Here is a 15,247-nt window from a genome sequence, read left to right on the forward strand (position 1 = left end):
TAAATATAGTGCTCGTGCTTTGTTTTCCTAATCCACCCACGGGGCTAAGAAACTAACCTTTTAAATAGGTCACCTTCTCTGCTTTTAGAAACCGACACACTCAGCCGCTCAGGGGCCACAGTGTGTGTGTGTGTGTGTGTGTGTGTGTTTGTGTTCCTGTGTGGATTAATTTCTGTTACCTATGTGGGAACTTTTCCAGTCTAGTTTTGGGTTCAGTTTGTTAAAAATGAGGCCCAATAGACGTCAATATAACGTCCTAATTAGTTTCAGATGTTCAAACTGAACCAAACAGCTGATGTCAGACCAGTTATTTTTATTACAAACAAGCACGTTTGTGATTCATTGTACTGACTCGCTCAAATTAAGATTGTTTTTACTCAGAAATAGTGACTGTAGCTTTTTTTATTTTTTTATGGGACAACGAGGAGTTTTGGAAAAGCGAAGTGTTTTCCCATTTATGAGCCTCCGCACCGTGAAATTCTTTGACCGGCGCAAGACAGACTCATGTTTTCATTCATCAAGAATTAAAGTCAGAGGCTGGAAGACGATCACATACCGTCGTAGTTCCCACCATAAACGGAGATTCATTCGGCGGCGTTATTCTCATGACTCGCCACGAAACCGAAAGTAAGGAAACGCTGGTCGGCTCGCCCAGCATTTCCACCACCACTAATAATAACAAAATAACCATAGAGACAAAACCATAGATTTATCTAAAATGGGCCATTAACAAGTGGTAACGTAGATTCATCCACATTAACGTGAGACTTTTTTATAACCAAATAAAAACTCCTCGTTGTCCCTTTAATATTTATTTTCAACAATAAAATAAAACAATATAAAGCACAATTCACAAAGGATTAGTATTACCCGGGGATGTCTGGTAATTTGTAAATGACTGGTGCATTCACATGGGTGAAGTCTGTGAAGTCTGTATTTTACTCAAATTTACTGATGTTAAAGCCTGGATAGATATGACATCAAGGGTATGTAGTCTTCATGTCAACTGTAAATAAAATGTCCAATAAGCAGCGACGTGACTTAGGATCAGTGTGCAGTGTGCGGCTAACAGGCCGTCGTGGCGTTTGTATTGAAAGATAGAAACATCTTCCTAACCGCTGCTGCTGCTACTCCCAAATTTTGCTCTTTTTGTATGGACCTATGGACATGTCCATAGTACCAATATTTTGAGAGAGCAGATTTGTCCCTACCAATAAATTGAACCAACTGTTTGTCTGTTGTTCACACTTACCGCGTGTATTGCCAGGACTCTGTTGCATTTGGTGCAATTTGGATGAGCACACACAATTTGAAGAAAAAAAAACAAAACACAGATTGCTCAGCTCTATGCAGTGGGAAATGTTTGATATATAGGCTACACCTGCACATGCGGGGTGGGGCTTCTGGGCTTCTGGGCTGTGATTGGCTGAGTTGGACAAAATAACCCGCCCGCCTAGTTAAACTGCCCCAGAGAACAGAACGAGTGCTACGTTTGTGGCTCGTAGTACGTTATGCCAACACCACACAAATAAAGAAACATAAATAAATACGATGAACATGTCATGCGGCCGTGATGAAGATTGATACATCTCGCTGTGCTTTGACAATCTTTGTGAAAACAAAGTTCCAACATGGCGGCGCGGTGCATTTTCGATAGCTCATAGCTTTTGATTGTGAAACTAAACAAAGCCTTTAAGAAGAAGGACGACATATGACACGGAGAGGAGAGGATTTAGCTCAAGTTCAGCCATCATTCACAGACACACCAGTGTTTCTCAACAAGTGCCAATCGTGAGTGATGTTAGCAATGCTAACTTAGCATGCGAGTCACCTGCTTGTGTGTGTGTGGCTGCTGTTGTTACTGTTGTTATTGTTCTTGTTGCCTAGTTTGGTAAACATGAGCGTTTTGTTTATTTTACAGACAGACACACAATCTAGGCTGAGTGTTTGGTTTGTTTGCACCACCAACCATGGATGTATTATCTCCAACCCATAGGCTAATGTATGATGGGGTTGACTCGTAGCACATGACATCACTGTGGGGAAAAAAAAGAAAGTTGTGTCCCTACCAATGTTGAGAACAAACCTACGTCCTTGATTTGCACCTAAAATAGTGTCAAAGTTTCCGCTCATCATAATTTCCATCACAGTCTCCATGATTCAACTGGGAAAGAAGTAGAAAAAGGCGCGCAATAAAAACAACAAATAGTAGGCTAAGACCGAATCTCCTTGTTGTTTACATTCTACTTCCTGGTAGAAAACCAGCACGTAATTTGAATGAGATCAATAGTAACGAACGAGAGTTTAGCTATATATCATATTTTTCAGGCCCTATCACCGTTTAGACAAATCTGAAATGATTGAAGAAACATTACTATTTCTGTGTGTGAGTTTTGTGTTGCTGTGTGTTGTATTTATTCAGTTTGGGGGAATCACGGTGTCTAGAAAGCATCAGTGGCTGCAGCTGACAGGGACAGCTAACAGCAGCTAAGCTAACGGCGGTAGCTAAGCTAACAGCAGGACGTCAGCTGTTAAAACCCTCCCGTTGTGGGACACCACATGAAACTACTCCAGTTAGCTCAGTCATGGGAACTCAGATATCCGCTGGAGAAAATATTTTTTCATGGAGCGTTTATTGAGTCACTGAAGTTAAACAGGTAGCTAACCGTTAGCCCGGCTAATCTATGATAACCATGACTAATTACAAAAATGTGCACACAGAAATAGTAATGTTTGTCCAATCATTGGTTTTATAAACTTTACAAACATCAGATTAGTCTAAACGGTGATATAGTGACATGAAAAATTAGATATATATAGTGAAACTCTCGTCAGTCACTATTGTTCTCATGCTGGTTTTCTACCCGGAAGTAGTTGTAAACAACAAGGCGATTCGTCCTATACGCCCCAATCACTGAGATGCAGATTGATTATTACTATTATCACAGGACGTGTTTGGCGAAATATTGTCGGTACTTTGCGGTGGAATTAAAATACAGACATGGCGCATTCGCACGGGATCAAGATCACAGACATCAAGTTGAAGAACAAAAACTGGAAATAAAGACACAAAAGCATTGGTTAAAAACAAATCAGACATCATACACAGTCTAATGCTGTTCCTTAATCTGATGCCTGTTCCCGGGGGCCTTCGGCTTCGGTCCATTGATCTTTTTAATTTCTAACTGTGGCATCAAATCTTTTGTTAAAATATTGTTTGTTTTGATATTGTCAGCCTGTGTTTTGTTTTGTGATTGTCTACTGTATGATTTGGAGTTGTGAGGTTGTTGTGTAGGTCTACCTACCTTGGGACTATACGGATGAAATTTAGCATTTGTGCTAAGTCTGCTGCATTTACATTGATGTTTAATGCAGCAATGTTGATTAATGTGCATTGTCCCAATTCAATAAATAAATGAAATGTAATGAAATGAAAGCACAATCATACATATTCGAAAAGGTGAGAAGAATCTTCTTATTTGGTTTTTGGGTATCAAATAATCCTTTGTGCTATAGCTTTCTTGTGTTTTTAGGTCATTATTCCTACTTTTAAATATGATGCTAAGCTAAAACTCAGAGCCTTTTAAAACACATTTAACTTTTACCTACATGACTAAATAATACAGAACAGAAATCTGAGGCTGTTTTTTACTTGTGTAACTGAAAATACAGTGTTGTCAGAGCCGATGTGGAGCTCGAGTGCCGTCGGTCTTTAGAGCTCTGAAACGCTAAGTTCACATGTGAGTAAGTGTGTGTGTGTGTGTGTGTGTGTGTGTGTGAAGCTGTAAAGAAAGAATCGGTCCATCTGCTGCAGGACGACTGAAGCATCCGGTGGAACAGCAGAGAGCAGAGTGCGGCCCTGGGGCCCCGAGCAGAGGACGGGGACACAAAGGCAACAAAGAGAGGAGCGTCCATGGACGAGGTCATGTGGAAGCTGCCTTTATGCTCGGACTGTAAGGAGATGGACGTGTGTGCATTAAGCTGCAGCGCACACTTACATCACTTACATAAGAGTCAGGCAGGAAATATCGCAATAACACAGCAGATATAGGACGCTAAAGAAATAAAAGAAAATGAAATAAAATGAAAATAAAGCCCTGACCCTGGAGGCTGCAGACTCACCACCAGTCACCATGACGCTCCTCAGCAGATGTTTGCATTTCTAAACAAACATCTGCAAATATCACACAAAAAAACACTTTACAGGCTGCTAATTACATAATAATGTCAAGAAATAACAATTAATTGTGTCATATTTCTTGAAATAGACGGTCAATTTCATTAGAAATTGCGGACGTGGTGAATTTCTTGCCTTTCCCAAAAAATTCAAAGCATGAAAAGCATGTGTAATCTTTTGCCTTTATGAAAAACATGACATTACTACGCACTTAGTTGTTATTTCTTGGCTATTTCTTGACATTATCACGTCATTAACGGCCTTTAAATTGAATTATTTTGTTTACCAGGAGCACAGAGGCCACTTGACTTCAAATTTTTGGAGCGCAAGCAGAAAATGTAGGGGGGCAAACGGTGTAAATCCACTTGGAAAGAGCAAATATTCACATTTCCTTTCCATTTATGATCCTCACCCAGTGTTAAAGAACACAAACAAACCAAAAAACGGCAAATTGACTGCGGTTGCACATGCGCAAGTGAAAATTTTACTGTAACCCTTTAATTTACAGGCCGCTAATTATATTGATAGTGTCAAGAAATAGCCAAGAAATAACGGTCGATATCATAGTAATGTCATGTTTTTCATAAAAGCAAAAGATTACACTTTACATGCTTTGGATTTTTTGGGAAAGGCCATATTGTTCTCTACCAAGTCGTTGCATGTGACCGTTATTTCTGGGCTGTTTCTATGCAATCAATCGTTATTTCTCAACATTACTATGAAATTGACCGTTATTTCTTGGCTTTTTCTAGACATTATCACGTAATTAGCGGCCTGCGAATTCAAGGGTTACCAATTTTACTTGCACTGCCTCAAATTTTAGGGGCAAAATGGGCTGTAGCGATTTAGCTCCGCCCCCTGTCCCCACAGGTTGACAGGATTGGCTCCTTGGATCTGTGACGTATGAAACTCTCAATGAGAAAAGCTGAATTCATTCCACTAAATTTACATTTGATGTTACAACAAACATGAAAAAATGTTCAATTAATTGTATTTCATTTTATATATCATCCTATAACTACAGTCTCAGTTCAGATGCTTCCTGTTCTGTTTCTCACATTCTTTTTTTTTTTGTCTCCTCTAATAATAAATAGTTGAAAATAGAAGATGTGAACCGTCGAGTTGACAGTGTGACAGCGTGTGGCCACTTCTCTAAACCAGAGAATAAACTGAGCGTCTCCGCCCCCAGAGGGAGAGACAGACACACACACACACACAGAGAGAGAGAGAGAGAGAGAGAGAGAGAGAGAAACAGAGAGAGAGAGAGAGAGAGAGAGAGATCCTCCTTCTCTCCTGCTTTTAATATTTACTTGATCCAGAGCAGCGGCGGCTTTAAGCCTTAACAACAACAACACATATGCGCTGATGTAGAGCGGAGCCCTGCTCCATCTGCTGCAGCTCCTTTATCACTCTTTTCACTTTTCTTTTTTTATTATTCTTTTCTTTTATTTATTTATTTATTTTTTATATTTTCTTTATTAAACACACACATCGGGAGAGGAGAGGATGATCAGCAGCATCACACCACAGCAGCTCAACAAGTCTCCATCATTCTTCGCCCAGTAGCTGTGGATGGCTGCGGAATGGAGATAGCCTTGGTGAGTTTTGAGAACGGCGGCGCTAAAGGGAGCGGTGGAGGTGGAGGTGGTGGAGGTGGAGGGGGAAACAATGCCGAGGAGAGCTGCCGGAACGCGCTGGACGTCCCTCAGCCGGGCTTCGTGCAGACCGGACTCGGGGAGGACTACGGGAAGGAGCTGAACACCCGCGGATCGAGTCCCCAGCCTCTCCAGCCTCTCCAGCCCCTTCAGCCTCAGCAGCCTCAGCAGCCGCGGCTCCAGAGCTGGAAGATCAACGACATGAACAACACGCTGAGCTGCGCCGGCGGAGAGAACGCCATGGATGCGCTTTTACGCGCGGACCACAGTCCCCATCTGTTCGACGAGGACATGCTGGACATGGACATGGACACGGAGAGCAACGAGAGGGTGCTCATCAACATCGCGGGGCTCAGGTACGAGACCCAGCTGGGCACCCTGAACCAGTTCCCGGACACTCTGCTGGGAGACCCGGCCAAGAGGATCAAGTACTTCGATCCGCTGCGGAACGAGTACTTCTTCGACCGCAACAGACCGAGCTTCGACGGGATCCTGTACTTCTACCAGTCCGGGGGGAAGATCCGCAGGCCGGTCAACGTGTCCATCGACGTGTTCGCGGACGAGATCCGGTTCTACCAGCTGGGAGAGGAGGCGATGGAGCGGTTCCGAGAGGACGAGGGCTTCATCAAGGAGGAGGAGAAGCCGCTGCCCCAGAACGAGTTCCAGAAGCAGGTTGGACTTTCAGTTTATTTCGATCAGCAAAAAAAAAAAAAAAGAACCACAAAAAACCCCCCAAAAAACAAACAAACAAAAAAAAAACAGTTAGGCTACACATCCATCTGAAAGCAGCGCTGCATGGCTGATCGAAAGCTTATAGATGCCCTATAACCTTTAAACCATACATGTAGGCTACACTGCAAAAACTCAAAATCTTACCAAGAATATTTGTCTTATTTCTAGTCAAAAATGTAATTTCTAGTCAGAACAAATCTCATTATACTTCAAATAAGACTCATCATATTAAAAAGTAGCTTGTTTTTAGACACTTTTTTTTTTTTTTTTACTTCTTCCAAGCAGATTTTCACTTGAAATAAGTAGAAAAATCTGATAGTGGAGCAAGTTTTTCTTCCTTATTATACAAGCTCAAAAACCCTGCTTTCACTGGCAGATTTTTCTACTTATTTCAATTGAAAGTTTGTTTGAAACAAATGAAAAATATCTAAAAACAAGTGAATTTTTTAGGTGATGAGTCTTATTTTAAGCGAAAAGAGTTTAGTTTTGACTAGAAATGAGACATTTTGACAAGAAATAAGACAAAGATTCTTGGTAAGATTTGGAGTTTTTGCAGTGTAAATATATGTATATACAGTACCTATAAAAAAACAAGCATACATGCCATCTACACACATACACACACCTACATCAGCAAATACCAAGCAAAAATAGACATTTAACATTAGTCCCATAAATCATTCCCCACCTTCAAAACTGTATTTTTCATTTCATTCCTTTATTTATTGAATTGGGACAGTGCACATTCATCAACACTGACGCATTAAGCATCAGGGTAAATGTGCCGGACTTTAGCACAACTGCTAAATTTCAGCCGCATGCAGTCCCAAGGCAGGTTTCTAAAAGACATAAACACAGAAGACTTTTAAACCTTGTGATGACGAATGAAGTCATACAATGGACAATTACAAGACAGAACACAGACAGACAATATCAAGGCAAAACAGACGCAGACAAACAAAATAAGAACAGACAATTTTAACCCACAGTTAAAGAACAATATAGGCTACCATATGCTCCTGGAACAGACATCAGATGAAACAGTATTTAAAGCAGAAGTAAGCGAGCCGGTGGTTTTGTCTAACTTCCTGTCAGCAGATGGAGTTAGCAGTCCCCGCCCTCGTCCCTACGTCACCACATTCACGTGCATCCCTTGGCTGCACACACAGAGAGGACTGCCCCTTTATGCCGTTCTCTCTCCTCATTGGATAAAGGTTGTAGGATACAAGGAAAGTCTTCTCCTGGGCTCAGAGCAGAGCAGAGTGACTGACAGACCCGTGTTTCAGACCAAACACTCTATAGAAGTGATTGCTGTTGGAAGATACAACTATTTAAGACTTATATTAACACAAATATTCACCTTACTTCTGCTTTCACTGCAAAAACTCAATATCTTACCAAGAATATTTGTCTTATTTCTAGTCAAAAATGTAATTTCTAGTCAAAACAAATCTCATTAAACTTAAAATAAGACTCATCACATTAAAAAGCAGCTTGTTTTTAGACACTTTTTACTTCTTTCAAGCAGATTTTCACCTGAAATAAGTAGAAAAATCTGATAGTGGAACAAGTTTTGCTTTCTCATAACAAGCACAAAAAACCTGCTTTCACTTGCAGATTTTTCTACTTATTTCAAGTGAAAATTTGCTTGAAACAAGTGAAAATGATCTCAAAACAGGTTCATTTTTAGGTGATGAGTCTTATTTTAAGTGGAAAGAGATTAGTTTTGACTAGAAATGAGACATTTTGACAAGATATAAGACAAATATTCTTGGAAAGATTTGGAGTTTTTGCAGTGTTAAGCTATATGAGTAGCTACATGTCTGATTTGTTTTTAACCAATGTTTGAGTAGTTTCTGATCTGATGTTGTGGTGGTATAACTTGTTCCTTCCAGGTCTGGCTCATCTTCGAGTATCCGGAGAGCTCCAGTCCGGCGCGGGGCATCGCCATCGTGTCGGTCATCGTCATCACCATATCCATCATCACCTTCTGCCTGGAGACGCTGCCGGAGTTCAGGGACGAGCGCGAGCTGCCGGTGACCAGCCGGCTGGACGGCAACAACGGCACGGCGCCGAGACCGTCGCTCACCTTCACCGACCCCTTCTTCATCATCGAGACCACCTGCGTCATCTGGTTCACCTTCGAGCTCTTCGTGCGCTTCTTCGCGTGCCCGAGCAAGTCCGAGTTCTCCAAGACCATCATGAACATCATCGACATCATGTCCATCATGCCTTACTTCATCACCGTGGGGACGGAGCTGGCCGAGCAGCAGGGCCAGGAGCACCAGAACGGGCAGCAGGCCATGTCGCTGGCCATCCTGCGCGTCATCCGCCTGGTGCGCGTCTTCCGCATCTTCAAGCTCTCCCGCCACTCCAAGGGTCTGCAGATCCTGGGTCAGACCCTGAAGGCCAGCATGAGGGAGCTGGGGCTGCTCATCTTCTTCCTCTTCATCGGCGTCATCCTCTTCTCCAGCGCCGTCTTCTTCGCCGAGGCCGACGAGCCCGAGTCGCACTTCTCCAGCATCCCGGACGCCTTCTGGTGGGCCGTGGTCACCATGACGACGGTGGGCTACGGGGACATGCGGCCGGTGACGGTCGGGGGGAAGATCGTGGGGTCTCTGTGCGCGATCGCCGGCGTGCTGACCATCGCGTTGCCCGTTCCCGTGATCGTGTCCAACTTCAACTACTTCTACCACCGCGAGACGGACCAGGACCAGGCCTCGCTGAAGGACGACCCCCCCAGCGGCCGCAACAGCCCCGAGCTGAAGCGCAAGGGCAGCAAGTCGTCCACCAAGTCGCAGCAGCAGCAGCAGCAGCAGGACGTGGAGAACAACGACGCCGCTTCCACGGAGAACAAGGCCAACATCAAGGCCAACAGCAGCATGGACCTGAAGCGGTCTCTGTACGCCTTCTGTCTGGACACCAGGGAGACCGATCTGTAAAGGAAGGAAGTCCACATCTAGATCTGCAAGAGCCGCGGCCATGCGACGAGCTCTCTCCACTTCAACAACCACCATCATCAGGCCCGGCCCATAGTTGTGTAGAATAAACCCCCCCCCCCCCCCCCCCGGTTAATGGGCTCTTAAGTCTTTGCACATCGCAGCCAACATGCAGGACGGAGGATCAACACATCGCAATCCTGAAAAGTTTTAAGAGCGACGACGGCGGCTGGGGGTGGGGGTGGGGGTGGGGGGGGGTTGATTTATAAAAAGCACATTTTAATCCCCGAGCAGCACATCCGTTAGTGGAAAAAAAAGAAAAAAGGAAAAAAAAAAGGAGAGAAAAAGTGAGGAGTTTATATGAACAAACCAACCAACCAACCAACCAACCACGGTGCGAGCATGTGATGCAACACAGTGGCCCTTTAATAAAGTAGGAACACCTAAAGAACATTAACTCATGGATGAAGAAATAGGACACGTAGCCATGGCTACAGATAATCAAGGACAAGCAGGACTTGGAATAATTACTTGACATCAGGAAGAGGATTAACAAGCAGCAACTAGTACTGTACTCTTTACTGTACATAATGTAGGAAACAGTCCATACTCTGTAGTGCAACACGAGAAGAAGCCAAATCTTTATTTTTTTGTTTTGTTTTTTGCGTTTCTTTTCCCTACATGTAGTCGTTATGTTTACACTGACAAGTTGCAGCACATGTACATATTCTTCTGTCCCGTCGGCCTGGTAACTAACGCTGAGGAGGCGGAGCAGTGGAGAGTCTGAGCATCACACAGCCAGGAAAACACAGAAAAAAGAAAAAATACCTAGAATATAAGATAAAATATATTTTTTGAGATGCATCAGACGCCTGTTCTCCTCCACTCAGGTTCTGTCACAGAGGGGGAGACTCTCCTCCTCCTCCTCCTTCTTCATCCTCCTTCATCCTCCTTTATCATCCTCCTTTATCATCCTTCATCATCCTCCTTCATCGCCCCTCAGAGAACCTGAAGAGCAGATCTGTAGACGCTGAACAGCAGCAGCTTTGTTTCATCAACCGGAGGAGCAGAAGAGTTTTTTGAATTTTTAAGAAACAAAAAGGAAAAGAAAAGAAAAGAAAAGAAAAGGACAAAATGTGGAAGTAAGTGAAGCAAAGGAGCGAGAGGACAGAGGAGAGACAGAGCAACACTGACACTGGGTGAGTATCTTTACACATTGTTCATAATGTTTTTTTAATGGGGATTATTTAAAACTGATGATTGTGCAGCACTGACAGGACTCCATACGTTCAGCACCGGTGCTGAAGGGACAGCTCCTCATGTACGGAGACTCATATGGACCAAATTAAATCCTCGTCTCTAAGTTTAATACAGTAAAACACAAACATGAAGAACAGATACTTCACTTTGAAACACTTTGTACTTTATTTTTCCATATGTAATTCACATATTTAATTCATTCTGTGTTACAATAGTCAGATTATTTGATTTTAAATTCATGAAAGACCATGATAAACCTGTGAGATGTGATCACTAGCTCAAGGTTAAACTGCTTGTTTCCATCTTGTGAAGAGAGATGGATCAATGAACTGATATTTTAGATTATTGAAGATGGGTCACAAAATATTTCTCTCTCTCATATAGCCTGTATATACTGTATGCATAGCATCAAAAGTAGGAGAACTTCAATCAGAAACTTCTTGATGAAGATTTTGTTGAAACACTTTTCCAGCCTTCTATTAATAAATACTGATAGATAATGATCACATTATCTATAAAATGTAACAAAATAGTTTAAAAAAGCAGGTTTTGATGAGTAAGTCCAGTGTGACCTCTTCAGACTGACACTTCAAAACCCAAACATCTTTCACACTGCTGTTAAATAGGTCAAACAGAAACATGAAACTGGTTCAGCTGAGAAGTTTCAATCATGAAAGTTTATATATTCATTTTTTCTTTTTCTTTTGATTGAAAATTGATGGTCAGAGTCGCTGCTGGAGAAACGAAGCAGAGCGGCGGTGGGATCAGGCCGTTTGATGGTGTGTGTGTCTGTGTGTGCAGAAGTTTTGTTTGCAGCTGGTTTGAGGCGACGGTGATGATTCACGTCCATGTGGTTCAGTGGGACGACGTCGTCTCTGCAGGTTTTCACTCTGCTGACGGAGACGAGACAGTTTTGTCTTTGTGAGGAAAACCTTCGACAGGTGTGACATCATCATCATCATCATCATCATCCTGATCAGCTGACACTCTGAGTGTTGTTACCTGTGTGAGGGAAGCAGAGATGGACAGAGTACTCGACCCCAGTACTTGAGTAAGAGTACAAATACTACTGGTCAAAATGTACTCCGTTACAAGTAAAAGTAGCTCAGTCGACATGTTACTCCAGTAAGAGTAAAAAAGTACTTGTTTTTAAAGGTACTTAAGTATCCAAAAGTGTCGTCTTCCCATGTTTGAGGGAGGTATTTTGTGGTGCTTTGGCTTAGCACCAAGAGAGTTCCAGGGAGGACTGTTTGATTTACTCCCATTTACACCTGGCTCCGGCCGTGCCTTGGTTGTGCCCGTTAGCCTTGTGTTAGCCTGCTCCCTTTCACTGTTTTGGAATATCGGCAGAGTAGTATCATTTCCATATTGTCCATTTATCTCCACGTTCACTTCGAGCCGATGCATTTTTGTTTCCAGTACTGCTATCTTCTGGAGCAGTTTGTGGTAGTCCTCCGTGGAAAAAGGAGGCATCTTGCTGCTAATTAGCTTCTGTTAGCTGAGCTCCTCAATCCCGGTCACGACAGTGCCGGGTTGTGCTGCTGATAAGCCACACTCTCAGGGTAAAACAGTTTAAAAAACAGTCGTAGCCTCCAGTAACTATCATAAATTAGGCTCCCAGTGATATGTAGGTATCCAGGAAAAAATACAAATAAATTTCAAAAGGAAAAGATTGCAATGAAAAAAGAAAGAGAGAGTGAAGCGGAGAGCAAAGGAGTGAAGCGTCTGCACTCAAGCAAAGCAGGAAGAACTCAGATAAGGCTGAGGATTTTCTGAAAGTTCCTCCGGATCGTTATCAGATTCAGACTGAGACTCAGCGGATTCTTGTCTTTCTTCTCCTGATGCAGCCGTTGTCGCGGTGTAGTTTTGAGTTGACAAACGCAGTCGAGAGCGTGGCTAGTACTGTAGGCTACTTTGGCGGTATCCTTATAGGGGGGGGGGGACGTATTTCCGCTTTTACATAGATCCCAGTGGAGAGCTGCACTGTGATAGGTTTCCTTCTTTGACAAACACAGCTTGTGTCCAATAGGATTTTAGAAAAAGACCTGAAAGTAACCAGTACTTTTCAGCCTTCCTACAAATTAACTCGAGTAAAAGTAAAAATATTTGTCTTGGAAATGTATTCAAGTAAGAGTAATAAGTACCAAAGAAATCTAATACTCAAGTAAAGTACAAATCCTCTGGATATGTACAAGTACTAGCCTAGAAGTCTAGCTGCACCGAAGCAGCAGCCAATCTCTTTGCTCCGTAGGTGGGTCTCGAAACGAGCCATAGGAACTTTTTGAGTCTCGAACACCGTTTGTGTTGACCAATCACAGCGCTCTATCTGTTTAGTGAGTCGTTGGGCGGGCTTAGACTTGCGACGGTGAAAAACATGAGGGCTTTGGCAAAGGAATCGTTTGAATCGGTGTTGGCATCAACTTTGAAAGAATTAAACTTGTCATTTTCTTTCAAAGTTGAGCAAGAAACTGCACTGAAGTCGTTCATTTAGAAGAAGGATGTATTTGGTGTTTTGCCGACAGGATACGGGAAAAGTTGAATCTACTGACGTCATCCTGCTCTTTGCTCTGATTGGTCGTAGCGCTACCCTATTGGTGCAGAGGCAGTTTGAAAGACAGCCTTCATCCCGCCCCCTGGACTGAGCCGAGGTCTACCGGTCGTTGCCAGACTAGACATGTTAATGATATTTAAACTGAAGGAAAAAAAGAGAGAAAACAATCAAATTAATAGAAACGTACAACTTCCTTTTAGTGAATGTCTAAAACTATGAATGATTAGTGATAAAAAAAGGCTTTAAACCCCTGACACAGTTCTTCATTACAGACAATACTCTGCTTTAATCTGTGGGCCGGTGAGTAGCTGTGATCAGCTGTGAAGTCAGTGTTCAGGACATGATGGTTATTTAGAGGATAATGATGGAGACCGACGGAGCAGGGAGAGGACGCTGTGATCATCACATCAGGATAAGTGTGTGTCTGTGGTTGTGTGTGTGTGTGTGTGTCTGTGTGTGTGTTGTAACTGACTGGAGATCAGCCAGCAGGGTCACAGTGACAGGGAGATTTACTGCACACACTTTGGACCTTTAGCTGATCCTCACGTCTTTGTTCATTTAAACTACCTCCATTCACATTTTCTTTTTTTTAAATCCTACTGAAGTCAGAATGCTAAGTAACCAGCGAGCCACATCCCATATTCACACTTTAATAATAAAACTTAAAGGAGCAATCTGTAACTTTTCATATTGTTGGCATAGCTGTTTACTCATCGGTCTGAACGATTCCTTTAATTACTAGAAAGCTGCCATCTTGTTCAGCTTCCATTTTAATGACTTTGTTCCTTCCTCTGACGCCTTCTAAGCTAACCGGCGAGCTGCAGTCTGTGTTGTCGCTTTAATAAGGAAGTTAAAAGTTGGTTTTCATGGTCTCCTGTAAGGAATTATTATCTTAAAGGGGACAGATTATGGAAATATCACTTTCTGAAGGCTTGGGTGTTTGCTCTCCGGCCCCCAAAAATCTTAAAATTGACAAATAAATCTGTAAGTTTCAGGCTCCTGAGGTTGAAATCCATGTGGTTTTACCAGCTGTTCCCTCAGTTGTCACCTAGTGATGTCATTAGCTTTCTAATTTGCATAATATCTGCGAGTACAGGTACCTGTAGAGGGGGCGGGGCCTGGTGAGCAGTGGCTCATTTGCATTTAAAGGGACAGACACTGAAACCAGCCATTCTGAACAGAGAGAGATGTGATGTTTGATCCTTGGGGTATTTTGACCAAACCATGTCACAGACATGTTTTTAAGAACATGGGGACTATTTTAATTAATGGAAAAGGGGCAGAATATGTCTAAAGCAGAAGTAAGCGTAATATTTGTGTTAATATAAGTCTTAAATAGTTATATCTTCTGACAGCAATCACTTCTATAGAGTGTTTGGTCTGAAACACGGGTCTGTCAGTCACTCTGCTCTGCTCTGAGCTCAGGAGAAAACTTTCCTTGTATCCTACAACCTTTATCCAATGAGGAGAGAGAACGGCATAAAGGGGTGGTCCTCTCTGTGTGTGCAGCCAAGGGATGCGCGTGAATGTGGTGACGTAGGGACGAGGGCGGGGACTGCTAACTCCATCTGCTGACAGGGAGTTAGACAAAACCACCGGATCGCTTACTTAAAGGGGCTATTTATAACTTTTGTTATTGTGACATAACTAATGTTTGAAGAAGTAGGATAAAGCCCTGTTTATGCTTCTGCGTCAAACCACGCCGTAACTACACCGGTGCCTCAACGCCGTCCGTTGTGCACCTTTTGAACGTGGTGCTTTACTTTTGACTGTGGTGTAGCGGACCAATCACAGCCCTTGGGGCGTTGTCTTGACACGTAGGCTAGTGGATGTTTTGGAGGTGTGAGTAGGGGTTTGCGGCACCGCAGAGGGCACAGAAGCATGAATCAGGCTTAATTGTTTAGGTACATATGAGTCTGAACATCTTTTTCTT

General features: G+C 42.9%; 1 protein-coding gene across 1 annotated transcript; it reads left to right on the forward strand.

Annotated features, from left to right (window-relative positions):
* The first annotated feature begins 5,708 nt into the window (after positions 1-5,708).
* LOC146962288 (potassium voltage-gated channel subfamily A member 10) lies at positions 5,709-9,506 on the forward strand. The gene is made up of 2 exons (XM_085770016.1): positions 5,709-6,504; positions 8,460-9,506. Exons 1-2 carry the CDS (start codon positions 5,761-5,763, stop codon positions 9,504-9,506), a joined length of 1,791 nt encoding a protein of 596 aa, XP_085626142.1. The 5' UTR covers positions 5,709-5,760.
* The last annotated feature ends 5,741 nt before the right edge of the window (positions 9,507-15,247 follow it).

The sequence above is a fragment of the Trachurus japonicus genome, chromosome 23, assembly GCF_045865225.1.
Source record: "Trachurus japonicus isolate A0001 chromosome 23, Traja_1.0".
Classification (NCBI taxonomy): domain Eukaryota; kingdom Metazoa; phylum Chordata; class Actinopteri; order Carangiformes; family Carangidae; genus Trachurus; species Trachurus japonicus.

Bases quoted from the DNA above. Each gene is read 5' to 3' on its own strand.
- LOC146962288 (XM_085770016.1), top strand. From the start codon at position 5,761: ATGGAGATAGCCTTGGTGAGTTTTGAGAACGGCGGCGCTAAAGGGAGC. The intron at 6,505-8,459 runs GTTGGACTTTCA...TGTTCCTTCCAG, and splicing joins AGAACGAGTTCCAGAAGCAG to GTCTGGCTCATCTTCGAGTA.